The following is a 27,429-nucleotide window of genomic DNA, read 5'->3' as shown; positions in this document are numbered from 1 at the left end:
GCGCGTGATATAACCAATCACTGTCCCTTGTGCAGTTAGCACTGATACCACCTCCTCAAGAGGAAGCAGTAAGGGGTCCTTTTACTAAAGTGCGCTGAAAAATGGCCTGCGGTAGTGTAGGCGCGTGTTTTGGTTGCACACAGAATCATTTTGGGGGGGCCGTAAATCGACGTGAGGCAAAATGAAAATTGGTGCACGTCCATTTTGGGTCTGAGACCTTACCGCCGGCCATTGACTTAGCTATAAGGTCTCACGTGTTAGCCGGGCGGTAATGGTCAACATGCATTCAAATGCCGATTACCATCCGCAGGCCAGAAAATTAAAATATTCTCCGCCGCACGTAGCGGACGCGCGTAAAAAATGAAATTACCACCCAGGCCACGCGGTAACCGGGCGGTAACTCAGAATTGACACGCGTTGGGCACGCATAGGCGCTTATGCACGGATTAGTAAAAGGGCCCCTAAATGCACCAAACCAATTGCAGATAGTCTTAACATATGATAAAGAACTTTAGTGTGCAATAACTGCAGAGGATATGCTAGGCACACCCTCAAAGAATTATCGCACAGGCCATGCATTAATATTTGCCGTTAAAGTGCAAAAACTTACTCTGGTTGAGTAAAAAGGCCTCTAGTCACGTTGTGATATATGTTATCTTCCGCAGTAACAGTTAACACACTGTAAGTTAACTTGTAAAAGGTAGTCCACACCTAGGAGTAGCCTAGTGGTTAGTGCAGTGGACTTTGATCCTGGGGAACTGAGTTCAATTCCCATTGCAGCGCCTTGTGACTCTGGGCAAGTCACTTAACCTCCATTGCCCCTGGTACAAAATAAGTACCTGAATGTCTGTAAACCGCTTTGAATCTAGTTGCAAAAAGCTTCAGAAAGGTAGTATATCAAGTCCCATTTCCCTTCTCTCCCTATTCTTTGTTCCACACCACACTGCACAGTTAACACACGAATTAGCATGTGCTGCATCAAGCCATCATATTAACTGTTAGCGCACAATAATTCCCATGTTCACTGCTTAATTCACTTTAGTAAAAGGCCCCTATAATGCAGTCTGTTTGCTTTTTTTACCAATGATGTTTAATGGTGTTTGCTACTAGAAACCGAAGGAATGAGTACCAAATGAAATATAGTTTTCCTGATTAGGGGCACCATGCTTTATGGTTTATTAGGGGTGTGCTATACCGCTTCATCTGTACATATAAGTACACCAAAACAGGAAGTGAGTTTCCAGGTAAATGGCTTTAAGGTGACGTCTGCGCTTCCTATTGAGCTGGAAGATTTAAGGTTCATTTGACTACTCTAACTTGTGCTTTTTTCTACACATGACATCGGCCATAATTGTATTATGGAAAACAAAGTATCTTTCCCACTCTAGCATTTTATGCTTGTGGGGTTTTAAATACACATATATAATTATATTTTTTTTTGCCAAAGCCAATCTTGTTTTTAATTAATTAAAAAATAATATTATTGCTTAAATGGCAAATCTGCCTTGAAGGCAGCTGAATATAACACAACACTTCCTTCATAAGTTACAGAAATATGCTACATCCATAGTACCAAAGGATGGACGCGTTAAAAATATATAGATGCATACAGCAGTGTGCCTGGATCTGCTGGAATTATTCATGAAAGTTCAGGTACAACTTTGCATATAATCCACTGAAAAAATTCTGTTACAAAAAATAATTAATTAGAAAAAACACTTTTAGGGACCAGTCAACATAAAAAAAAAACAATTCTGGGTCCAAATGCAATTAAATAATTATAAATATTTCCTTAAACTTATAGGAGGATTTGTGTTAGCAAATAACCTCAAATTTTATACATATTTATAATTTAAAGAAAACATACACAAATAGAAATATTATCTGTACCGCTATGGCTAATATTGCTATTGCTATTTTTATTTTGCATAAACATTATTATTATTATTTGGTATTTGACGTAAAGGCAAAAATCAGACAAAGCAAGACAGCATTGATTGGTACCATGGAAAATCGAGAGCTCAGGCATGCTTTCATTTGCTTCAATATTTTCAATTTTCAAAAAGTTACCCAACTGGAAATAGACACTTTTTGTACGCAAGCCGGTAAACTGGGTTGTATAAGTGCACCCCATACACTGTATGGCTTTATCTCACAATGCTGTATGCCACGTCTGCTGATACCTACAATCCATGTCTTTGTACTGGGTTGTAAGTGTCCACTATTTATTACAAACATTTGGACAAAATTTAAAAAAAACATTTTTTTCCTGTGGAAAAATACCTTTAACTCATTAGATAAGGTAAATGCACTAAAGACATAAATGCTTTTATTTCCGTAATTTGAATCTCAGTGACTCATTTTTGGGAGCATTATGCTGATTTGTCATCCCATTCTTAACGTGGCATCTCATCAATTGCATATATCACTACTAAAATCTTTAAAACAGGCACTTGTGAGTTACTTAACTAGTTCAGGCTCACCTATTTTAGCCCAATTACAGGGCAAAAAAATCTCAATAAGGTCTCCAGACAGACTCATCCATTCGGCCACTAGAATTCAAAACAGTTGGTGAACTGCTGTGGCTTCCATCTGCATCGACGCCATCATTCTGATTGGGCAAGTTGGGATTTAACAGAGCACTGCCATTTGAAGTGGTGGTGCAGGGTGGAAGCATTCTAGAAGGAGATCGGTCTCCACCAGGCACCATGGGGAATTGGTAGGATCCTGAAGAAGTACCATAGTAGAGATACGGGGTACTGCTGGTTTGGAATGGTCCACTTTGGTTCTGGGTAGAGCCCGGGTAAGGCGGTGGTAGATAAGTATGATAGTGAGTGGTTGCAGACATACCCAACGACATTCCTGAGGTGACTGGCGGTGTGTAAGTAAAAGTGGCCGGATAGTGCATTCGAGGGTTGGAGAAGCGGCTCTCGGTGAGGGATGAAATACTTGGGAACTGCCTGGGATCTGAAAATGGGCCCAGTTCTGAAGCACCTAGTTAAAAAAAAAGAAGCAAAAATAAACATCATGAACATTAATTCATTAACATAGTAATTTAAATAAATCAGTTTTCAATAAGGAAAACCACTGGTTCCAATATTCAAAAAAAGCTCAGTACCTAACATTTAGGCTCCTAAGGGCCCTGTTTACTAAGGTGCTCTAGCATTTTTAGCATGCACTACAAATTAGCGAGTGCTAACGCTAGACACACCCACAGGAATATATGAGTGTCTCTAACGTTAGCGTGCATTAATTTTTAGCATGTACTAAAAACGCTAGCATGCCTATAGCATGGCTTAGTAAACAGGGCCCTAGATTTGTCCTCTAATTTTAGCCAAACACAGAAGTCTAGGGGGGCCCTTTACACAAACTGTAGTAAAAATTGCAGTTACCGTGGCTTAACACAAAATTTTACCATGTGGTAGCTACAAATTTAGGGGCCCTTTTCAAAGCCACAGTAAGGAAGTGCCAGTGTGTGCCAAGTGCCATTTCCGGAGTTCAAAGCTTAATTTTTTTTTTAGCACCAGGTTAGCATGGGAGCCCATACTGCCTCCTAAATAGGAAGTGGTAAGGGCCCCCCCTAGGAAACGGCCGTACATTAAGGGGTCCTTTTAAAAAGGCGCATAGAAAAATGGCCAGCTGTAGTATAGGCGCAGGTTTTGGATGCGCGCAGAATCATTTTTCAGCACACCTGTAAAAAAGGCCTTTTTTTTTGCTGAAAATGGACATGCGGCAAAATCAAAATTCCTGCACGCCCATTTTGGGTCTCAGACCTTACCGCCAGCCCCAGACCTAGCAGTACAGAATTTGGCCGGTAAAGACCTACATGCATCAGATGCTACTTGGTGCGCGTAGCAGACTCGTGCCAGAAAATAAAAAATATTTTTCAGGCGCGCATAGCGGACGCATGCCAAAAATGTAATTACCGCAAGAGCCACGCGGTAGTCCATTTTGCCGCGCGTTGGGCATGTGTAGGCACCTACGTGTCTTAGTAAAAGGGGCCTTAAGTACTTAACTTACCGCATAGCCATTTCCGTTTTTTTTTTTTTTAAACATCCTTTAGCCCGCTACAGTAAAAGAAGACCTCATACGCGGCAAACCCATCTGCTGATGCCACCCTAGGGGTACCTATTATGGTATTCCCACTATTTGTTTATTGTAGGTTATGAATTAACATTCACATTAACACACGATACCTGCACCCAGTTAATGTGGGAGCACTTTGCATCTCCTATTTAGGAGGCGGAAGGTGGTCTCGTGTTAACTCTACATTAGGCAGTTAGCACACAGTAAACGCATATTAAATGCCTCTTTGCCCACTCTCTGCCCATGCAACACCCCTACCACAAAAAGAACCCAGTTTTACCGTGTGCTAACTGTGAAAATAATGCACAGCTCCTAAGAGCGGCTCTGCACTAGCAGTTAATGCAGGGAAAACCCATGTGTTATGTGTTATCCAAGTATTGACAGACTTCAATAACACAGTGGATGAGAAGAGAGGTGAAACAGTGGAGAGACTTCAAGGCTCAATAAACTTCCGCTGAAAGCTCACCTACATTTAGTTTAAAAATTATGCTCTTAAATTTAGGTCTGCCATGCATTTGCCTAGATTTAAAAGCCTAATGAGCCTAGTGCTGAAAATCAATGCTAGGCTCCTAACTTTTTTTTACCGCATTAAATCCATCCCCTGTTACCACCTAACTTATTGGCTCCTAAGTTCAGAAATTTAGTAGAATTTTGAGAAAAAAATTTAGGAGGGCGGCTGTAGTAAATTTTCAGCGAGGCCAAAAGCCTCATACTCAAAGGTGGGAGCATAAACTCTTTGAAAACTAACTCTATTTCCTATATATGAGCTGAAAAGCATAATTTTAAAAGAACTTGGAATGTCATGCATTGAGGGGCCCTTTTACAACACTGCAGTAGAGCTACCTCGGCATTGTCGCGCACCAAATCAGGACTATCGCCAGGCTACTGCAGGAGCCCGATGGTAGTTCCTACCCCCAGTGCATGCCATTTCTGGTGTGACAAAAATATTTTACACGGCGGTAATCGGACAGCACCGCCTGCTGCCTGCATACTGCTGGGTTAGCGCACGAGCCCTTACTGTCCCCTAAATAGGTGGTGGTAAGGGCACCCCTTGGAAATGGCTGCACACCAATCCCTGTGATTAGCACAGGGCCATTTCTCTTTTTTTTTTTTTTTTTGCTGAAAACCACCTTTTACTCACTGCAGGAATTGCAGACCCCCTTTTACTGCAGCTTGGTAAAAGGAGCCCTTAGTTTCTCATGAAATCTGTCTTTAACTGTTAAAACATCAAGGAAGCCAGGTGTTACACCGTCATCTCAATCTTCTCGATAGATAACACCTGCTAAATGCCAAACACCACAAACTAAAAGGAAATTATTACACATAAAAGGCATCCTTTTCAGGAAAGTTTCCACCTTTCTGTGTCAACAGGAAAACACTGAAATCAAAATCTCCCTATCATTGACTCTATGAGTAAGATTTTGGTTTGACTTGAGTTTTTTGATAGCTCAAAATATTTCACGGGTTTTATCTTAAATATTTTAAAACTATAGCCTTAGAAAAGACCCTATTCACAGATTGCCTACTGTACATTTCATATTTACTCTAGGGTTTACTAAGCTGCGCTAGCATCTTCCGTCCAGCATTGCTGACACAGTCCATTCAAAATGAATGGGCTTTGTCGGAACTTGCGCACAGCCAGCAACGGTAGTGGCTTAGTAAACACCAGAGTAAATATGAAATGTACAGTAGGCAATCTCTGAAACTAAAAATGAGTCAATTTAAAGAGAAAAGAAAATCTGACATGTACCACTATATATTTGTCACCCTCTGATGACATTCTTTATGTGTTAGCATTATAATTACCTTGATTTGCTCAGTGACAAAGGGAAAAGGCTGTAAAATAATAATAATGCCCTTTTCAAAATGGAAGGCAACACCGCTAAAGCGCAGATGTGAATGGTGCTGAGTAGGGATGTACATGTCCAAAAAAATTCTGCATTTTCAGATTTTTCTGAACGTTTTTCTGTTTTGGAGAATTTTTAAAATATTTGTGTAACCTGGGTCTCGTTCGCCGCACTACCAGCTCGTTCAGCTCCAACATCCGACCTGGTCACCAAAAGATTTTTGTTTCTTTCTCACCACTGCACTCTCTCACTCCACACGCCCCATAATATACAGTCCTATCTAGTTGAGCTTGGGCGTAGGTTAAGGTCTGGAACAGCGATCTAGAAGCAATGGGGAATGAAGCTGGGCTTCAGAAAGGGTTCTCTGCCAGACCTGGGAGCAAGTGTCCTCACTCTTGATCCAAAGAACCACACAGCATTCCAAAAATTATGCCTTTAGGCAAATTCAACTTTACTCAACTTTCTGCAACTGTCAAGTAAACCATTTTATATCTTCTTTGTTCAATTAACATTTGGTCTCAACAGTCCTCTTGTCTAGTCAAGATTGTGTGATACAACCTCAATCACTTTCCAACTCATTTCACTTAGGGTTCCTTTTACTAAGCCGCGTAAGTGTCTACGTATGCCCAATGCGTGCCAAAATGGAGTTACCACCTGACTACCGCGTGGAACTTGAAATAATTTCATTTTTGGTGCAAGTCTGAGACATGCATCTGAAAAAAGTTTTCCAGGCGCACATAACAGACACGCGCCAAGTGGCATTTGGCGCACATAGGTCATTACCGCCTGGTTACCACATGAGTCTTTACCACTAGGTCAATGGTTGGCAGTAAGGTCTCAGACCCAAAATGGACACGCAGCAATTTTCATTTTGCAGCACATCCATTTTCGGCAAAAAAAAAAGCCCTTATTTACAGGCACACTAAAAATGGATCGGTGCGTGCCCAAAACCCACGCCTACACTGCCGCAAGCCATTTTTTTAGCGTGCCTTAGTAAAAGGACCCCTTAGTAAGTTCAAAGTATTTACATATTTACAGCCCCACCGGTCCTTCACGCGTCCCTTTGGCCTAGAAATAATCCAAGGCTGCTCCTGATACTCCTGATCACAACCTAGTTCCCCTTCAGGCAGAGACCCTTTCAGCTGTCCTCCTTCCAGCAATGTGCTTCCCAGAGTTGCACCCCAGCCTTGAATAGGCTTCCCCTGATCAAGTTCCTGTTCTCGGGCTGGGTTCCCCTTACCCACCCGGAGATCCTCACTCCTTCTCAGTTGCCTTGTTAGGGTCAGCAGCGCTCTTAATTCAGCCCCATTTTATTCTGCCACTCTAGGATCCCCCTCTCCTCCATGGGTCTCAGCGGAGGTACAGGCAACCAAAGACCCTGTGTTTCCCCTCTGTATTCCCTTTTATCAATTTTGACTCCTCCCCAACTATCAATGATTACTTAATAGCACTTCTCTTCTGCAAGTTATCCCAGAACCCACCCCTTGGGCTTGGATCCCTATGCCTCTTACACCTCTAATTCTCCCCCCCCCCCCCCCCCACCCAATGACTCTGGAGAGTTCTACCTACATACTCTTAGTAATCCTCATTATGATGAGGGATTACATTTGCTTCACATCTTCATTTTAATAACTTTTTTTGTACACATTAGAACTTTTTAATTGCACATAGATTAATTCATAGGATTTTGCATATACAATCAATTTTTCCCACACTAAAAATCTGAAGATGCCCAAATGATCTCAATGCATGCTACCAAGTGCATATCACTAATGCTAAGCAAGGATCTCATCACTAATGCTAAGCAAGGATCTCAAACTTTTGTCAGCAAGATCTCCTTTATGAATGTCATAAATGTGATCAATCTTTTCCAGTGGGCAAGAGTGGAGGGGGTGTCAGTTGTATCGGTTTGTGACATTTGTTTGTGCTTCTCTCAGGCTGTATTGCTCAAAATTTCCTCTTTGCCTCAAGTGCAATTTGAAAGCACCCACCATTCTGCATTTTTTTTAAATCTAGGTCCAGCTCTTTGGCATAGCTTGCTTCTAAGCTTGTGGCAGGAATCCTCATTGACTAAATTCAAAATTCATCTCAAAACATTATTTAGCAAGCATTTAGGGCTAGATTCTATATATATGGTGCCTCAAAAATCCACACCAAAAAAAAAAGTTTTACTTTGTGTATCTGCCTGCGACTAAATTTACTCACGCAGACAGGCGCTCAGCATTTTCTATAATCTGTGTGGAAATTTAGGATTATTCTATAGAAATCAAACAAAATAAAACATGGAAAAGAAAATAAGATGATACCTTTTTTATTGGACATAACTTAATACATTTCTTGATTAGCTTTCGAAGGTTGCCCTTCTTCCTCAGATCGGAAATAAACAGGGAGAAGGGCAACCTTCGAAAGCTAATCAAGAAATGTATTAAGTTATGTCCAATAAAAAAGGTATCATCTTATTTTCTTTTCCATGTTTTATTTTGTTTGATTTCTATTGATAACCTTAAGAGTGGACTAACACGGCTACCACACTCCTCTACTTAGGATTATTCTATAAATTTAGGCATACTTTATAGAATAATCCTAAATTTCCACATGGATTATAGAAAATGCTGAGAGCCTGTCTGCATGACTAAATTTAGTTGCAGGCAAATACACCATGTAAAACTTGGTGTAAATCCCGACGCCTAAATTAGGCAAAGATTTGAGAAATGCCCATGACCCACCCATTCCACATCCCTTTTTCAACTATGCGACTTAGAATTTACACACATCACGTTACAGAATACACTTAGACAGAAGTGAGAGTAAATTCTAATTAATGCCAATTAGAGTCTATAATTGCTTGTTAAGTGGAAATTATCAGTGCTGACTGGCTTGTTAACTAATTAAGTTGCATGCACAAATCCGGAATATGACCGGATATGCGTGCAGAACTTAAGTCATGCTATATAGAATCTGGGGGTTAATGATGACACTTAGGGTGAGACTAGGCATAAATCACTGTTTCATTCTTCTGTGCTTTATTTTTATTTTATGAGCCTGTTATTCAAAACAATTTAAGTGGGTAAGAGAAACTCTTGCCCACTTATGTCATGCTCTGTGGGTTGGCTGCTGATATTCAGCGGCACTTAACCAAGCAGTTCCACTGAAAAGTGGCACTAAGAGGCCATTTTTACAGTGGGCAGTTGTTCTGAGGGTGAAGTGAGGGAGAAGCCAGCAGCTACGTGGGTGCCGGCAATATTCAGTGCTGCTGCCCATATAGGGGACCTTTTACAAAGGCGTGCTGAAAAATAGCCTGTGGTAGTGAAGATGTGTGTTTCGGGAGTGCGCAGAATTATTTTTCAGCGCACCTGTAAAAAAATGCCTTTTTTTATTTTTGCCGAAAATGGACGTGCGGCAAAATGACATAGAGGGGCATAATCGACCAGAAACGCCTATCTCCATGGGCGTTAATCTCCGAGAACGGGTCCGTGAAGGGGCGGAGTGAACCGTATTTTTTTAAAAAAATAGACGCCCATGCTTTATTCGCCAAGGTGTGAGCTGGGCGTTTTTGCTTTTCACCGATAATGGAAAATGAAATCGCCCAGCTCAAAAACGAATAAATGCAAGGCATTTGTTCGTGGGAGGGGCCAGGATTCATAGTGCACTGGTCCCCCTCACATGCCAGGACACCAACCGGGCACCCTAGGGGGCACTTTTACAAAAACAAAAAAAAAGGTAAAAGAGCTCCCAGGTGCATAGCACCCTTCCCTTGGGTGTTGAGCCCCCCAAATCCCCCTCAAAACCCACTGCCCACAAGTCTACACCAGTACTATAGCCCTAAGCGGTGAAGGGGGGCACCTACATGTGGGTACAGGGGGTTTGGGGGGGTTGGACGACTAGTAGCATTAAGCAGCACAATTGTAACAGGTAGGGGGGGATGGGCCTGGGTCCACCTGCCTGACGTCCACTGCACCCCCTAACAACTGTTCCAGGGACCTGCATACTGCTGCTTGGGAGGAGAGTATGACATTTGAGGGTGAAAGTAAAAAGTTGTGAAACATCATTTGTTGTGGTGGGAGGGGGTTAGTGACCACTGGGGGAGTCAGGGGAGGTCATCCCCGACTCCCTCTGGGGGTCATCTGGTCATTTAGGGCACTTTTTGGGGCCTTATTCGTCAAAAAACAGGGTCCAGGAAAAGTGCCCTAAATTCTAGCTACAAACGCATCCATTATCGGCGAAGGGCGCCCATCTCTGTTCGGGTGATAACCACGCCCCAGTTCCGCCTTCACCACGCCTCCGACACTCCCCCGTCAACTTTGTCCGCATCCGCGACGGAGTGCAGTTGAAAGCGTCCAAAGTTCGGCTTTCGATTATGCCGCTTTATTTGTTTTTGTGAGAAGAACGCCCATCTCCCGATTTAGGTCGGAACTTGGGCGTTATTCTCGTTCGATTATAAGCTGGATAGTGGTAAGGTCTCACGTGCTAACTGGGCAGTAATGGTCCACGTGCGTAGAATGATTACCACCCACGCGCCAGAAAATACAAAATATTTTCTGGCGTGCGTAGCAGACGTGCATCAAAAATGAAATTACCTCAAGGGCCACACGATAGCCAAGCAGTAATTCAAAATTGTCAAGCGCTGGGCATGTGTAGGTGCCTAAGCGGCTTAGTAAAAGGGCCCCACAGTTAAGTGACCAATTAGTACCCCATAAATAGCAGTCCTAATTTTGGACACTTAGCTTTATAGGTGCCGGCACCCACATAACTTCCAGGTAGCAGCCAAAGATATGGATACATTCCTCTGCCTCCCACCTCCCCAACATGGTCCAACCTCCATCGAGGCCCTGGGAGGGGGGTCAGGAAGAGAGTCTGATCTCTGGAGGGGGGTGGGGGAAGAGGAAGGGGGTCAGAATCAGCAGGGGCAGGTGTGGAAGAAAATCTACCTATGTAAGTTCAGGTGGCCAGTAGCAGTCTGGTCAGACCCAGATTTTTGATGTCGAGTCTAGCTCAACTGAGTCTAACTTAGCCGTTGACAGTCAGTGTTTAACAAAACGCTGACCACAGCCAGCTGAAAATTGACCAGTATGTTTTTAGCTTCTAAACCATTCAGAGGGGCCTGCCCTGATTAGTGGTCTAGAAAATCTTTATAATACTGTAAATAAATAATTAATAAGCAAATAAAAATGCCTAGATCTAGTAGCACAAAAGCTTTTTCTTTTCCACAGTGTACATTTGACAATATGTGCTTACACCTAGTTCAATGCAAAGCTGAGACGAGAGAAATGGAAGACACAGGCCTTTTCAAACTGAGACAAAAAATGACACACAGATGCTCAGGATCCATACTGTTACAGTTTCCTAGGCAGAAAATGCTGAGCCTGGGTTCGCTGGGTTTTAAAATGAGAACAATTAAAATTCCATGTGGTTTCATTTATTATGTTGTCGAGGCCTCATTAAAACCCCAGACCTGGATACCAGCCAAGGAATTCTGCTGATTTTAAATAAGTAATTATTTTAATGCGTGCCCCACCCTTTCCCTTTTTCCCTTCCTTCTACCTGCTGCAGTTTCAATAATGGTAATTGTTGTTTTACAGCCAAGGGACATGCCAAAATGGTTCAAGTTAAGCTTAATGCTAGTTGACATTCATTTTTTCAATTACTGACCCCCTGACTGTGGTTTTCAAAAAGCAATGCCACAAATTTTCTGCCAGCTTAGAGACACTGTGGCCAATCACTTTCAGTTATTAGTTCAGTGGGTGCGTTACCTCCTTCTGGCTATATGATGTAGATGTGGACAGGGCTACAGTTAACCTGCATTTGGAAGCATTTTGCCTCTGAAAAAGAAAATGTGAAAACCTCCAAAAATAAGAAAGTACTGAATCCCCCCCCCCCCCCCCCCCACCCAAAAAACCTATATTTTATTTTTTTTAAACTATGGTCTTATTATTATTATAATTCCAAAAACTAAATCACAAAGGACTTCTACATTAATATATATGCACTGTTTTGAATTCCTAAGATTATACTTTAACTGAGCCTGTACGTCTAGCTCCATCTCTACCTGTTTTCGAATCTATGCTGAAAACCCACCTTTTCACCACTGCTTTTGGCTCCTAGCTACTACTCAATTGCCTCCCCTTGTTCCTTCTCACCCAGTACTTCCCTCACCCTTAATTGTCTTGTCTGTCTGTATTATTTTTAGATTATAAGCTCTATTGAGCATGGACTGTCTCTCTATGTCAGGTGTTCAGCGCTGTGTGCGTCTGGTAGCGCTATACAAATGTTAATAATAATAATAATAATGTGGGTTTAAGGATAACTGCAATCATTTGATAACTTACAAACACAGCAATGTGCTAGAATTTCTTTGGTTTCTGCAGGTTAGTAGGGTTCTTAAGAAATATTTCCAGGAACTGCAACACATGTTCATTGCCTGTGGTGGCATTGGCACACAGGTTTGCCGCATGCTGAGGCCCCCTTTTACCGGCATCGGTAAAAGCCTTTAAAAAAAAAAAAAAAGAAAGAAAGAAATGGCCATGCGGTAAGTTAAACACTTGCCATACTGCCAATTCATGGTAGCCCAACGCTAACCGGGCATCGCGTAGCATTGCCCAATTACCAGTGGGCATGCCCCTACTACTACTACTATTAAACATTTCTATAGCGCTACTAGACTTACGCAGCGCTGTACAAATTAACACGAAAAGATAGTCCCTGCTCAACAGAGCTTGCCTCAGTGCTAAAAATACAAAAACATTATTCTAGTGCTGAGAATAGCATGCACTGGGGGTGAGAACTACTGCCAGGCTCCCCCGGGAGCCTGGCGGTAGAGCCAAATTGCTGTGCAGCAAGCCCGTGGTAGGTTTGCCACACTTTCACAAAAGGGCCTCTATGTTACCTGATCCACATTACCACAGAAGCAAAAGGAGGTGATAAGGGGTCCAGCATTAACTCTGTGTTAGTCAATTAGCGTGTGGTAAGTGTAACACACTAGCTGGCTAATGCTTCCATGCCGATTATTGAAATGGCCTAGCTAGTGGTTAGGGTGGTGGACTTTGGTCCTGGGGAACTGAGTTCAATTCCCACTTCAGGCACAGGCAGCTCCTTGTGACTCTGGGCAAGTCACTTAACCCTCCATTGCCCCATGTAAGCCGCATTGAGCCTGCCATGAGTGGGAAAGCGCGTGGTACAAATGTAACAAAATAAAAATAAATACGCTTAGTTGATACTTCAGCACCTAAATCTATGCGCACCCATTTACGCCAACAACAACATGGCATAAATCCCAGCAGGTAGATTTAGGTGCACTGGGCCATATTCTATAACTAGTAACGGAAATTTTGGAATAGCCATGAAATGCCCATTTCCCTGCCCATAACCACACTCCTTTTTGCCTGCACATGTTCGAAGTTTGGCACACAACGTTACAGAATACGCTTAGCAAGTTGTGCACCTACATTCTAATCAGTGCCAATTAGTGCTCATTATTGCTTATTAAGTGCTGTTATCAAGACTTATTAGCTTGTTAAGTTATGCGCATTGTTATAGAATCCGTGCCAATTTTGGCATGGATCTCTAGGCGCACTATATAGAATCTGGGGGTAAGTGCTTAATGTCCTCTAACAGCTCAGACGTATTTTTTTAAATTAAGTTTTGAAATTAAGTTTTGAGTAGTGGCAGAATCTTGGCGTAGAAAGGTGAACTTATTGCATTCTGATGTGCTATCCTGCACAAGACTACCAATGTCCCTTTATCACCTCTTTTTTTATTCCTTTTCCCAATCCATAGCTGTAAGTTTGCAAATCGACAAAATATATGCACTTGGCTTACACCTCTGCAGACCTTGTGTCTAAAATGTGGTGTAAGTTATAGTAACCTCTACCATCTCCCCCCACCCATTAAGCGCCAAGTTGGAATCAGCACATCAGTTGGCCATTTTCTTCACTGGTCTAGCACTTTGGAATTCTTTGCCTGCTTACCCACATGCTGAGACATCTTATGGAAGGTTTAGAATAGGGCTTAAAACTCTATTTTTGAGAACTTTTGGGGTGCTGTTGAGCAACATGGGTGGAGGATGAGTTTTTACCTATGTTTTACTTACATTTTTAACTGGTCTTATTGCTATGTAATTGGTCAGTGACTGTTTTTCCCAGTATGTGGGATACAAATGCAACAAATAAATAAAAATAAATAAAGCATTGTTAGTTCTATTTCCTTTTGTTTTTTACCCCTGTTCTGCTCTTATTGGTTGTGAATCACTTTGTTGTTTAATATGAAAAGTGGTATATCAAATACAAACTAAACTAAATAAAACAATCTGGTGGTTTCACCTTAGAAGTTATTGGCCATTTCTCTACTTTACATGGCCATTAAAGTAAAACATTCATTTTGCAAGAGCTGCACAAAATTTGCATACTCACAAAACTATGGATTTTATTTGGTTACTGTAAATACAAAAGGTGAAAAATAGCAAAATTGACAACATTCCACCCAAATTTGTTTAACAAAAAAAAAGGGAAGGTTTGCCAATAGACTAAAGTGCAAATTTCATCGTCTTTCTATGTTTTGAAAATGTATTTTTTTAATTAGATTCAATAGATTCAATAGTGATATTCAGAGACTTTATTTCAATTTCTACAACCTCCTACAACTTAGTTTTATCTAATTTCACCTTATCTGCAAATGTTTCTGCATGCTTCTAATGGCCACACAGTTTGGCACAGCAGTCAATGACAATACAGAGCCAAGACTAAAACAACAGAAGCAATGAAAGCACATTGTTAGAGTTCTTTGGAAGGTCTCTGCATAGTGCTTGATTACAATGTGTCTGGCTCAGGCTATTGTGATCAATCCTTGATTTCCATAAATACTAAAAAAGAACTAATCAAATATAAATACATAAAATGCAGCTAATCAGCGGCATACAGCTGTATGTAGTTTGACTGTTTTTGAATAGGATTGTCTACAGCTGCTCTCCATTTTTAAAGAGTCATAAATATAGGCATGATGGCTTTTTCTCTCTCCACCCACACATGAAAGAAGGGACCATAGTTCTTATGGTATTAAACCAGAACCATTTTTAATTTCAGGAATGCCATGTGACCTTTAGTTTCCAGAAATGAGAAAGAACTCAGGTTGAATATCGCATTCAAATAAGTGTATTACGAAGAGAGCTATGATCCTGTCCATATGTGGGTGGAGAGGGCAAAACCATCATGCCTACATTTATGATGTGTTAAAAATGGAGAAGAGCAGTATTAATTATTTTCCTATAAATAAAGATGAAAATAAAGAGTAGGAGGACAGAATATTACCCAGCAACAACAATACAGGTTGCACCATTTGGCTTACCTAAATTTCATCTGTAAAAATCTTCTTGGGCACAAAAAGGGCAATTTTGTAAGCTGGTGCCTAATATTGGGCTCCAAATAGGCACATAGTTTATATTATTCTAGCCCTATGCATATCAGAGGCAGCAATAATTGGTATTTATATGTGTAAGTGCTACCATTCTTCTATAAAGTATGCACCAAACTTGCTTAAGATGTAGATACAAGGGGGTGGGCCATAGGCATGTTGCCAAGATTACTGTCAATTGCTTACTTACACCAGCCATTGACTATAAGTGGGCACACCTGACTTCTGAGACAGCAATGTGACTTTATGCTAGTATTATATAACGGTTTAGCAATACCCTGAAGCTGTTATAGAATTGGTGCTAAGCATGCTATACTACTGGGCTCATTTTCAAAAGAGAAGGATGCCCATCTTTCGACACAAATCGGAAGATGGAGGTCCTTCTCACAGAAACGTCCAAATCGGTATAATCGAAAGCCAATTTTGAATGTCCCCAACTGCACTCCGTCGCAGGGACAGCCAAAGTTCATGGGGGCGTGTCGGAGGCGTAGCGAAGGCGGGACTTGGGCATGCCTAACACTTGGACGTCCTAGACCCATAATCGAAAGAACAAGGACGTCCCTGATGAGCACTTGGACGTTTTCACCCGGACCTGTTTTTCTTACGACTACGGCACAAAAAGGTGCCCGAAATGACCAGATGACCACCAGAGAGAATCAGGGATGACCTCCCGTTACTCCCCCAGTGGTCACTAACCCCCTCCCACCCTCAAAACACATCTGTAAAAATATTTTGTGCCAGCCTCTATGCCAGCCTCAGGTGTCATACTCAGGTCCGTGGCAGTAGTATGCAGGTCCCTGGAGCAGTTTTAGTGGGTGCAGTGTACTTCAGACAGGTGGATCCTACCCCATCCCCCCTACCTGTTACGTTTGTGGAGGAAACAGCGAGCCCTCCAAAACCCACCACAAAACCACTGTACCCACATCTAGGTGCCCCCTTCACCCATAAGGGCTATGGTAGTGGTGTACAGTTGTAGGTAGTGGGTTGTGTGGGGGGGGGGGGGTTGGGGGGGCTCAGCACACAAGGTAAGGGAGCTATGCACCTGAAAGCTTTTTCTGAAGTCCACTGCAGTGCCCCCTAGGGTGCTCGGTTGGTGTCCTGGAATGTCAGGGGGACCAGTGCTCTACGAATGCTGGCTCCTCCCACGACCAAAGGGCTTGCATTTGGTTGTTTCTGAGATGGGCGTCCTTAGTTTCCATTATCACCGAAAAGCAGAAACGACCAAGTCTAAGGACGAGCATCTCTAGGGACGACCTAAATTTCAAGATTTGGGCGTCCACGACCGTATTATTGAAACGAAAGATGGACGCCCATCTTGTTTCGAAAATACGGGTTTCCCCGCTCCTGGATCGGGACGTTTTGCAAGGACGTCCAAATCAAAACATGGACGTCCCTTTCGAAAATGCCCCTCCACGGCACCCAAATCAAAGCACCAGATTATAGAATTACCCCAAAATGAATATTCACTTCCCATCCAATACTGCGAACAGGACATCCCTGAACATAATATATTGCCTTTCTCTTTTTCATGTGCAAATATCAAACTGGTTAACAACAGTCTAGTTTCTTTTTTTTTCCCTCAAAGGAAACCATGGGTTACTTATACAGTTTAAACACAGTCTAAATATTTATTTTTAGTGTTTTCATGAATTTTTTTTAATTGCATGCTTCAGTTTTGAAAGATCATCTGATTCTCAAGCAGCTCATGCAGTGCCATGTAGAATGAAAGAAAGACAAGAAAAGAAAAAAAACCTCTTGAGAGTTCGATCTCTTAAAAGCCCACTCTATCAAATCAGAATCCTCTTCAAAACAGCAGACTTCATTCGCTGTGGAAAGTCAAATGATTCTTTGCTTGGCTGATCAAGAATGCTGAAAAATAGGGAAGCAGCTTTTCCTACAAAACCGGACATGTTACAAGGCGAAAGTCAGCACATGGGACCCCAAGATTCTGTGCCTTTCAAGGGGCCACACACACTCTCTCTCTCTCTCTTGCTCTCTTTTTCTCTCTCTGTTGCATCGTGAAGCCATTTCTAGCCCATGCGTGAGTTTGGATTCCATTTAGAAAGGATGAGGATATATTTGGGAACGCACATATGGAAACACTTTCAGGGAATCAGTTTCCATGAAATTCATAATGAGCCAAGCGGCTTCAGATGTGGTTGTGTGCCCAAGATTAGCCAAAAAAAAGGAGCACACTAATCCACCCTTTCAGCCCTTATTTGAGTTTCAGAAAAATTAAAAACCACTAATGAGTGATGGCTACCAGTACAAAGAGCCACAAGAGAGAGAAGAGAGGCCTCCTTTCACTGAAAATAGAACCTCTAATATCAATACACTTATAATTAATGAAGAGGAGTCTTGACTATCAAAGTATTTGTCTGCTGTGGATTTGTCTCCTCTTCCTGAGGTGCAGCAAGAAAGTTTAAGGAGCTCTCTGTTTCACAGCTTATGCAATTGTGATCACTTAAAAATCATCATTTATCTGCAATTTCTGAAAATAAAATCTTTCAAAAATGATAGCATTTAGGACCCACCCTCCTATAATTTTAAATGGTCTTTAGTGTTTGGAACTGAACTCCTATGTATTTAAAACATGACGTTTTGAAAGTTAAGGGTGGTGGAAGAATCCTGGCTTAGATGCTCAGGTTCTCTACAATTCATACTAGCCCAAAGTTAAACTTATTGCATTATGGTGTGCTATCCTGCACAAGACCACTAGTTCCTAGAATTAGACCAGCTGGGAGGAGGAAGTCCACAGCATTAATCACTGTTTCCTATAGGCTAAGATATGAAACAGGCGAATGTGGGACATTATTTTATATACCTACCTCTAGTGTCTGCTTTTTACAACAGTAATGGTCCTGATAAATCCTCACTGCAGTACTACTACTACTATTTATCATTTCTATAGTGCAACTAGATGTATGCAGCACTATACACAAAACACATAAGAGATAGTCCCTGCTGGGCAGAGTTTATAATCTATTCAAGACAGACAAACAGGACAAGAGATTAGGGTGCTATTTATTGTGGGAATGATTAAAACAGACATGGGTACTGAACAGGTGAATAGGGGGCTAAGAGTTAAAAGCAGCCTCAAAATGGTGAGCTTTTAGCTTAGATTTGAATAGGACAAGAAACAGAGCAAGACATACTGACTAAGGAAGTCTATTCCAGGCATATGGTGCAGCAAGGTAAAAGGAAAGGAGTTTGGAGTTAACAGCGAGAAGGATACAGATAAAAGTGAGATTGAACTGTATATTGAAATGGATAAGGAATCAATAATGTGACTTGAAGAGAAGGGTTATGTGGATGTAGCGACACTGACAGAAGATAAGTTTATGCAGCAGAATGTTGAACAGATTGAAGGGGAAAGAAATGGTTTAGAGGGAAACCTGTGAGAAGCAAATTGCATTAATCTAAGTGTGAGGTGATGAGATTAGGGTTTTGGTGTGCTCAGAAAGGAAGGGGCAAATTTTGATGATGTTATAGAGAAATATGTGCAGAGAAAGCAAGTGAGGCATCAAAAATGACCCCAAGGTTATAAGCACTGAGACAGGGAGGATGAAAGTGTTATCCACAGAAGCCAAAAATGGGGAAAGAGGAGAGGTGGGTTTAGTGGGGAAAATAAGACATTCAGCCTTGGCCATGTCCACTTTCAGATGGTGGTGAGACATCCAGGCAGCAATGTCACCAGCAGGCTGAGACTTGGGCCTGGTGTGGAGAGGTAGATCTGGGAGTCATTGGCATAAAGATCATACTGAAAACTATGGGAGGAGATCAGAGCACCAAGGGAATAAGTATAGAGAGAAAAAAGGAGAGGCCCCAAGACAGAGCCCTGAGGTACACCGACTGACATGGGAAAGCAGTGGAAAAGGATCCACCAGAGCATTTGCTAAAAGTACGATTGGAGAGGTAAGAAGAAAACATCACTGGAGACTTTGGCAAGGTCTGTCTCAGCTGAATGTAGAGGGTGAAAGCCTTATTGTGGTGGATCAAGAATAGCTTAAGATGAAAGAAAGTCAAGACACTGGCGGTGAACAGCATGTTCAAGAAGATTGGATAAGAAGGGGAGGAGGGAGATGGGATGATAGTTGAAAGGGCAGGTAGGGTCCAGTGATGGTTTTTTGAGGAATGATGTAACCACAGTATGTTTAAAGGCATTAGGAACAGTTGATAGAAGGGATGACTGTAGGAAAATAGAGCTGAATAGATGGGTGGGAATGAGATCAGAGGAACAGGTAGTGAGTTTGAAGGAGGAAAGAAGACGTGTAGTTTCCTCTTCAATGGTGTTAGTGAATAAAGAAAGGGTGGCAGGAGTTGAAGGATGTTTGTGAGAATGAAGTGGGGGAAGAGAATCAAGATGGCGCTTGGAGCAGTCAGGTGTTTTTGAGCTCCTGATTTCTTGTTTGACACTTTGGTGACTTTCCTCATGCTAAACATGGAGAAATGGAAGGAGAAAACCAGGGCTATTCCCTCCTCTAACCCTAGAGGTAACTTTACCTTGCGCCAAGCAACCCTAGAGCGATTCGGCATTCAACCGCTGGAAGAGCCAGCAGCTGCTTCAGTTGGATCCGCAGCATTTTCGCTGGATTGCAGCACAGAGAGAGTGTTGCTTAGCCCTCCCTCAGGCACAGCTCCTACAAGACCCAGAAGCAGTTTAGAGTCGCCTGAGATGCAGGGTAGCGAGACGCCTGATGTGGAGTTTGTCTTCCCAGCAGCAAGTGGAGGGCCTGTCGCTGCATCTTCCCCACTTGTTGTAACATCTGACAGAGTGCAGGCTACTTTTTCTAGTCTCCCCCCAAACTAGAGATCTAGTTTCACTGGAACTAGAGGCTTAAAAAATCCGGCTGTGGTGACCATGGAGTCCTTGTGGGTTGCAATTCAAGGTTGAAATTCTTCCCTCCTTCAAATTACTAGCTCCAACAGGGGCAAAGTTTCTAATTTAAAACATTATTATCAGATTTTATCTCAGGATTTGGACCTTCAGTCTGCTAGAATTGGTTCATTGAATGCTGAAGTTAAACAATTGCAGAGCTTTGCATCAGTGACTTCCAGGGATCTGGCTCGGAAGCTAGAATATCTAGATAATCATGGAAGGAGGAATAACTTGAGATTTTTAAATTTTCCTAAATCTCCATTAATACCTGCTTTACATATGCTAAAGAAATATTTTCATGAGATATTGGGAGTTCCAACCGAGGGTTTTCCACTCTTAGTTAGAGCCCTATACCTATCCGACACTATGAGAAGCTCCTCTGTGAATCCTAAACCTGAGTTAAATCTCACAGAATTTTTGGAGAGCTCTTTGGAGGTTATAACTGAACGAATCACTCTTCTAGTGACTTTTGTTCTGGAACTGGATAGAAACAATATATTTTGGCTATATTTCTGTTACATGAATGCATCTTTTTTGTGGACTAAGTTCAAAAATTTCCTGATTTAGCTAGAGAGACACAGAAAACAAGACGAGAATTCCTGGTATTAAAACCTAGAGTTCTCTCTTTGGAAGAACCTTTTGTATTAAAAATTGCCTGTAGATGTTTGGTGTCTTTAAATGCAATTAATTATGTTTTCTTTGACCCAAAGAAAATTGCTGGAATTTATTTCTCTTAAGGAAGTTGAAAGAAATATTGCCCTGAATGCGCCCACTTGTTAATTATATGCAATTTAGACTGGCTGTGACTGTTTGGCTTTTCCCTGCTCTAATAATTGATCTAGATTAATTATGAAGTATTTTCCTTAGTTATTTCCTTGTATCTTGGTTCAGGTAATTGTGGACTAAGTTTGAGGGTATTTTCTCCTAGTTTTAATTTCTATGTGTATTGTATTGCTGATTTTGTCATGCATTTATAAGTTTGTTCTTTGAATGTAAATCATTAAACCTATAAATAAATAGAAAAAAAGTGGGGGAAGAGGAGATGGAGGTGATGAGAACTCAAAGTTAATCTCATGAATCTTGTCGTGGAAGAAATCAGCCATGGTCTGGGGAAAAAGTGAATTGGGGGAGGGGATGTTGGAAGTGGAGGCACTTTGCGGACAGTGTGCAGTGTGGCAAAAAGATAACAAGGGTTGGAGCCAACAGAGTTTGTAAAATGGATGCAATAGTCCTGCTTCACAAGTGCAAGATCAGACTAGAAGGAGGTCAGCAAGAATTTGAAATGTATGAAATCAGCATGGGCATGGGATTTTAGCCAAAGGTGCTCAGCACAGTGGAACAGGAACACAGGTACTAGATTCTGGAGGTCAGCCAAGGCTGGGGTTTGGTACGCCTTACAGAATGGGAAATGGGAGAAGAAAGAGTGTCCAGAACAGAGGACAGAATAGTATTTTAGGAAGAGACAGCCTCAATGACAGACTTGGATAACACAGTGGATGAGAAGAGAGGTGAAACAGTAGTGGAGAGAGTGCAAGGGTCCATAGCCTAAACAGTCCTAAAAATGTTGGTGGAGCTTGAACGAGAACTGAGAAGGAGGGTGACTAAGTATAAAAGTTATCAGATGATGGGCAGAGAGGGGAAGAACTGAGGTGGAGAAATTAGAAAGTGGGCATTTTACCGGCTGCAGTAAAAAGGGCCCTGGCACGCAGGAAGAAAACAAGATCAAGAAAGTGGTCATGCTGTTGAATAGGGTAATGGATCATAGCTGGAGACTGAATGAGGAGTACTGGAACAAGTGTGGCAACAGATTCCCTAGTGTTGTGAGATATCCAGACATGCATGTAAATTCATTCAGAAAGAGTCCAATGCATGGAGGACAAATCAAACAACTGGGATTACCAAACAGCAATTGTTGTAAACAGGTTCATGATCAGTTCAGGAAAATATCTATTCTGAAAAATCCAAAAACAGATACTTAGCACATACAGGAGGCAGTCCTCAAAGATGAACCAGCAGTACTCTTCACAGTGCTTCAACCTGACCCAGCCATGGTTTACATAAAAATAGCCATACTGGGTCAGACCAATGGTCCATCTAGCCCACTATCCTGTTTCCAACGGTGGCCAATCCAGGTCACAAGTACCTGGCAGAAACCCAAAAAGTAGTAGCATTCCATGCTACCAATCCCAGGGCAAGCTGTGGCTTCCTCATGTCTATCTCAATAGCAGACTATGGACTTTTCTTCCAGGAACTTGTCCAAACCTTTTTTAAACTGAGATAACCGCTGTTACCATATCCTCCGGCAGGGAGTTGCAGAGCTTAACTCTTCACCTATTTGTTTTAAAAGTATTGTCATGCAACTTCCTTGAATGTCACCTAGTCTTTATACTTTTGGAACAAGTAAAAAATCGATTTACTTCTACTTGTTGTACACCACTCAGGATTTTGTAGACTTCAATCATATCTCCCCTTAGCTGTCTCTTTTCCAAGCTGAAGAGCCCTAACCTCTTTAGCCTTTCCACCTATGAGAAGAGTTCCATCCCCTTTATCATTCCGGTCGCTCTTCTTTGAACCTTTTGTAATTCTGTTAGATATTTTTTTAAATACGGCAACCAGAACTGAACACAATATTCCAGGGGACCTGTTTACTAAGGTGCGTTAGTGTTTTTAACGTGCCTACAATTAGCGTGTGCGCTAACCATGTAGATGCCTATGGGGATATTGTAGGCGCATACACAGTTAACACGCGTACATTGTTAGCACACGTTAAAAATACTAACGCACTTATAAGGTGGCTTAATAAACAGTGCCGAAGGTGAGGTCACACCATGGAGCGATACAGAGACATTATAGTATTCTCAGTCTTATTTATCATCCCTTTCCTAATAATTCCTAGCATCCTGTTTGTTTTTTTGGCCACCACCAGACAATGGGCAGAAGATTTCAGCGTACTATCTACAACGATGCCTAAATCTTTTTCTTGGGTGCTGAACCCCAAAGTGGACCCTAGCATCAGGTAACTAGGAGTTTTGAACCTCAAATATATTTACTTCTGCTCAGTGCAGGAGTATAGGCCAATCAAATTTTGGTTTTGGTTTTAGTGCCAAGACCAACCTGAAATCCATTTTCAGCCTGATTTTGTTTTTGACCAAAAATGTCTCTGTATTTTCAGCAGAAACCAAAACTTTTGAGTTTTGTCCTGTAGCTACCCCAACCTCCCCCCCCCCCAAACAAGAGGGAGCTGCCCACCCTCTCACCTTTCCCCTCTCCAGACAGTAGTCCCACCTCACCCCCCAAACCAACAGAAGGATCTTTGCCAGGTCCAAGTCAGTCTGAAAAACATGAGAATATATTCATTAATTCAGAATCTAGCCAAGATCTGAACAACTTAAGTATCCAATACGCTGGCCACTCTCAGTCTGGCAGCATACATAGGACCCGTTAACAATGTGTAAAAAAACAATACCTCACACAGAAAATGATGTTGGAAAAAAGCATGCTTCCTGGAATTAACAGGGGGACTTACAAGGGGTACTCCCAGTTCTGTACTAATTTGGAAGTACCAGCTGGAAGAAGGAATATGGTGGTACTGCAATAAAATGGCACTGGAGTAGGATGTCATACTGGCTTCTCAAAGGTCTACCAGATGTTAACAATATAGCTGCTAATATGAAATGAAATTAGCTACACATCATTAAGGGGGTCTTTTACAAAACGGAAATAAGCCCAACGCGAGCTTAACGCACGCTAAAACGGAACTACCACTGGTCCAACACGGCCACTGGCGATAGTTCCGACTGGAGCATGCACCATTTCCAGCACCCCAGGAGATCTTTCCCCCTAACCCGGTGGTAATCGGGCATCGCCACGCAGGAGCCCTTACCGGGTGGCGGTAAGGACTCCCCGCCGCATGGCCATTTTTGGGGGAAGGGCCATTTTACCGGCTGCAGGGTCCTTTTTCTCGCAGCTTAGTAAAAGACTCATTCACCAGTCATATCAGACACACTTGTAGAAATTTCCACTTTTGCCCCCTCATTCTATAACAGGTCCCCTTAATTTAAGGCTCTTTTGCAAACTTAAATTATACAACGCTGGCATTCACACAGATAAGTGTACACTTGGTGCGTAAAAGGCAATAGCACACTTAAGCGTTATTCTACTGTACAATTACATCCTAAAATGACAGAGCACGTAATTGTTTGGGGGCACTCACAGTGGAGGGGCATGGATAGAGCACATTTACATGCTTAACTGATGGAACAGTGTAAATTATGCTTGTAAATGTCACATTTAGTCACTAACATTTATGCCAGTCATAGACCTGGTATAAATTTTGGCATGTTGATGAGGGTTTATACTAGTACTCTAAGAACGCTTAAGCATGTAATTGTTCTTATAGAATAGACTCACTGCCCACAAAAATATGGCACCTAAATGTTAGAACCCTTTTATGACTCCCAGATGCTCAATGTGGAAATTAACATGCAGTAATAGTTAACATGGCGCCACACTGTTACAAAAAAGTTTTAAGTCATGTTAAATTTGTGATGTGGCTTAATAAATATGCCCTTAAAGAACCTCAACTAATTATGTTTCTGAGTGATAAGCTTGTTGCAGATAGAACTAAGGGTGATGTTGAATCTGGTGAACCTGATATGAAACATGCAATTTAAAGAATCTTGCTCTAAGACTTCATAGTTGTTACATCCTTATGAATCTTTACTTAATTTTTCCTCCTTTAATGTCTCTCCTCCCCAATCTTGTGGACTTAGTTTGAGAGCCAACTGAGTTAAAGAATTTTTTCTTAAATTTCATTTTGGATTTTCCTATTTTGGTGTTATGAATTTTCTCAGAATTGCCCTTAAAGTTTAATGCTTGCATGATTCATTTGTTAAACTTATAAATATAAAATTTAAAAAACAAATCCACGATGTGGTTTAGCAAATAGGCCCCATACAGCAGAAGACTTGGAGTTCTTCATTTTGACTGAGTAATTTTTCAATTAAATTATAATGACTGCTACACAAAATCTGCAGACTGGATAAGAACATACAGTTATCTCAGACTTCTGCAGATGGAAAATCTGAGATTTATGTAAGATATGCCACTCTCTTTTCCCTCTCTTCTTTAGCTATAGCTCCTGCCTATTCCCTTCCCTCCTCCTTTAGAATCTGGTGTAACTGCGGGTGCCCAAATGCGGCAAGGGCATGTAATTGACTGTATTCTTTAAGTTGCATGCATAAGTGACAGCACCACCTATGCTCTGCCCCATGTGAATGCTCCCTTGCACTTATTCGCCATACCAATTATGCATGCCCTTACAGAATAGTTCTTAGGTGTTTTGCTGCTTCTTTTGTGTGTAAGTATACACTTGCCCACAAAAGTGGCAGATTCTGTACACTTACACACTCAAGTGGCACATAAATGTGAATGCCCTGTTTTAGAATTACCTCTGTGAGGGTAGAAAAACCCCAAGAATAGAGGAGGGATTATAATATGTTACTGTGTTTGGTGTTCTTTGATGGTATTTGCTTCCTTGAATAAAAGAGGTGTAGTCATGTTCACTTATGAGTTTATCACAACCTTAATAAAAGATAAATCTTTATGTTAAACACTGTACAATGGGGGTATATTTGAGGAGGCCTCATTTAGGACCATGTTAGGCTGCATACAGAAAGTAGAATTCTCTCCAGAAAGGCAATCTAGCCAGGTTGGACTCTCTTGAGGCAAGCCATCTCTGTTAGGACGGCTAGAGAGACCAGGGAATGGGCACTAGGGCAACTCCTAGTGGCGACAATATGTTTAGCTGAGGTATTTTGAAGAGTTTGTAGTATTACAAGAGTGGAGGAGTGGCCTAGTGGTTACGGTGGTGGACTTTGGTCCTGGGGAACTGAGGAACTGAGTTCGATTTCCACTTCAGGCACAGGCAGCTCCTTGTGAGTCTGGGCAAGTCACTTAGCCCTCCATTGCCCCATGTAAGCCGCATTGAGCCTGCCATGATTGGGAAAGCGCGTATTGAGCCTGCCATGAGTGGGAAAGTGTGGGGTACAAATGTAACAAAAAAAAAAATAAGGTGTGCCAAAACTGGGTTATGCTACTATTCTATAATGGAATCTAGAAGCCCAGATGCCGTTATAGAACAGCTCTTACCACATGGCATCAGAGCACCTAAAAGGAGGTATCCACCTACAGAATCACCCTCTATCCCTCTAATTCTATAAAAGCCACCATTGTGCACATAAATTTGGGTGTGTACCAAATTTGCATGCCCAATTTAATTGAACAATTAGCCAATTAGTGCCAATACTTGACTTTTTAACAAGCAATTATTGGTGCTACTTATAATCAATTAAGATATACGCACCTAAATTTTACACATCCCCAAAAAGGGGAGGTGGAAATGGGAGGGTCATGGGTGGTTTGGGGGCAGATTGTAGGCAAGGTTTTGAGTTGCGTATGCAATTCTAGAATAAGGGAGTTCTGCGCATAAATTTAGGAAGGGCTATTTCCACCACGTTTTCATTGGTACAAACTGATGCACCTAAATTTACGTGTGATCCCGGGACCTAAGCGCTATTCTATAAACCACACCTAACTTTAGGAGCGGCTTATAGAATAACGCTTAAGCAGGTTGATTTCAGCACCGATTTTGTTAGGCACAATTTATAGTATTCACCCCAAAAGGGCCAATATTCAGACCGTGAGGTAGCCAGGCTGCTTCCCGCGGTTGACACTGAACCCGGATATTCAATGCCGGGCTGTTTCCTGTGACTGGCATTGAATATTCAGTTTATAATTGACTGGTTTCAACGTAATTGGCTATGTCAATATTCAACGGTGGCCAGTTAAGTTGAAACAGGCCAAACATAGGCCTGCTATTTTGGCAGCCTAATTTGGCTGCCAAACATAGTCAGTGATGCACTGACTATTAGCAGACAGCCAGTTATATTGCACAATATAATGAATTATCCGCTAAGTGCTAACCGGTGATATTCAGTGGGAACTAGCCAGCTATCTCCCACTGAATATTGCCAGATAGCCAGTTAAGTGCCATTTAACCAGCCAGGAGCTGAAGGTGAACCTCTTTACTTCTATCTAGATCAAGTCCCACCGAAGAGGGATTGCACAGGTTTTGTCCATGTATGAGCCGGGACTCAATCACTGATCATCAATCTTATCAGGGCAACTGCACCTCAGATAACAGTGAATATACAA

At 41.8% G+C, this 27,429-nt stretch overlaps 1 protein-coding gene across 3 annotated transcripts in view; it reads right to left on the bottom strand.

Annotated features, from left to right (window-relative positions):
• Positions 1-1,431: 1,431 nt before the first annotated feature.
• The window catches only part of RUNX2 (RUNX family transcription factor 2), a 219,076-nt gene continuing 193,078 nt past the window's right edge, over positions 1,432-27,429 (bottom strand). For all 3 annotated transcript variants that reach the window (XM_030198761.1, XM_030198762.1, XM_030198763.1), the window contains one exon: positions 1,432-2,994. In XM_030198761.1, coding sequence (XP_030054621.1) covers positions 2,516-2,994 — 479 coding nt within the window. In that variant the 3' untranslated portion in view covers positions 1,432-2,515. The remainder of the gene's footprint in view (positions 2,995-27,429) is intronic.

Source organism: Microcaecilia unicolor, chromosome 3 (assembly GCF_901765095.1).
Source record: "Microcaecilia unicolor chromosome 3, aMicUni1.1, whole genome shotgun sequence".
Classification (NCBI taxonomy): Eukaryota; Metazoa; Chordata; class Amphibia; order Gymnophiona; family Siphonopidae; genus Microcaecilia; species Microcaecilia unicolor.
The sequence above is the reverse complement of the archived record's forward strand: the minus strand, read 5'-3'. Positions and strand labels throughout refer to the sequence as shown.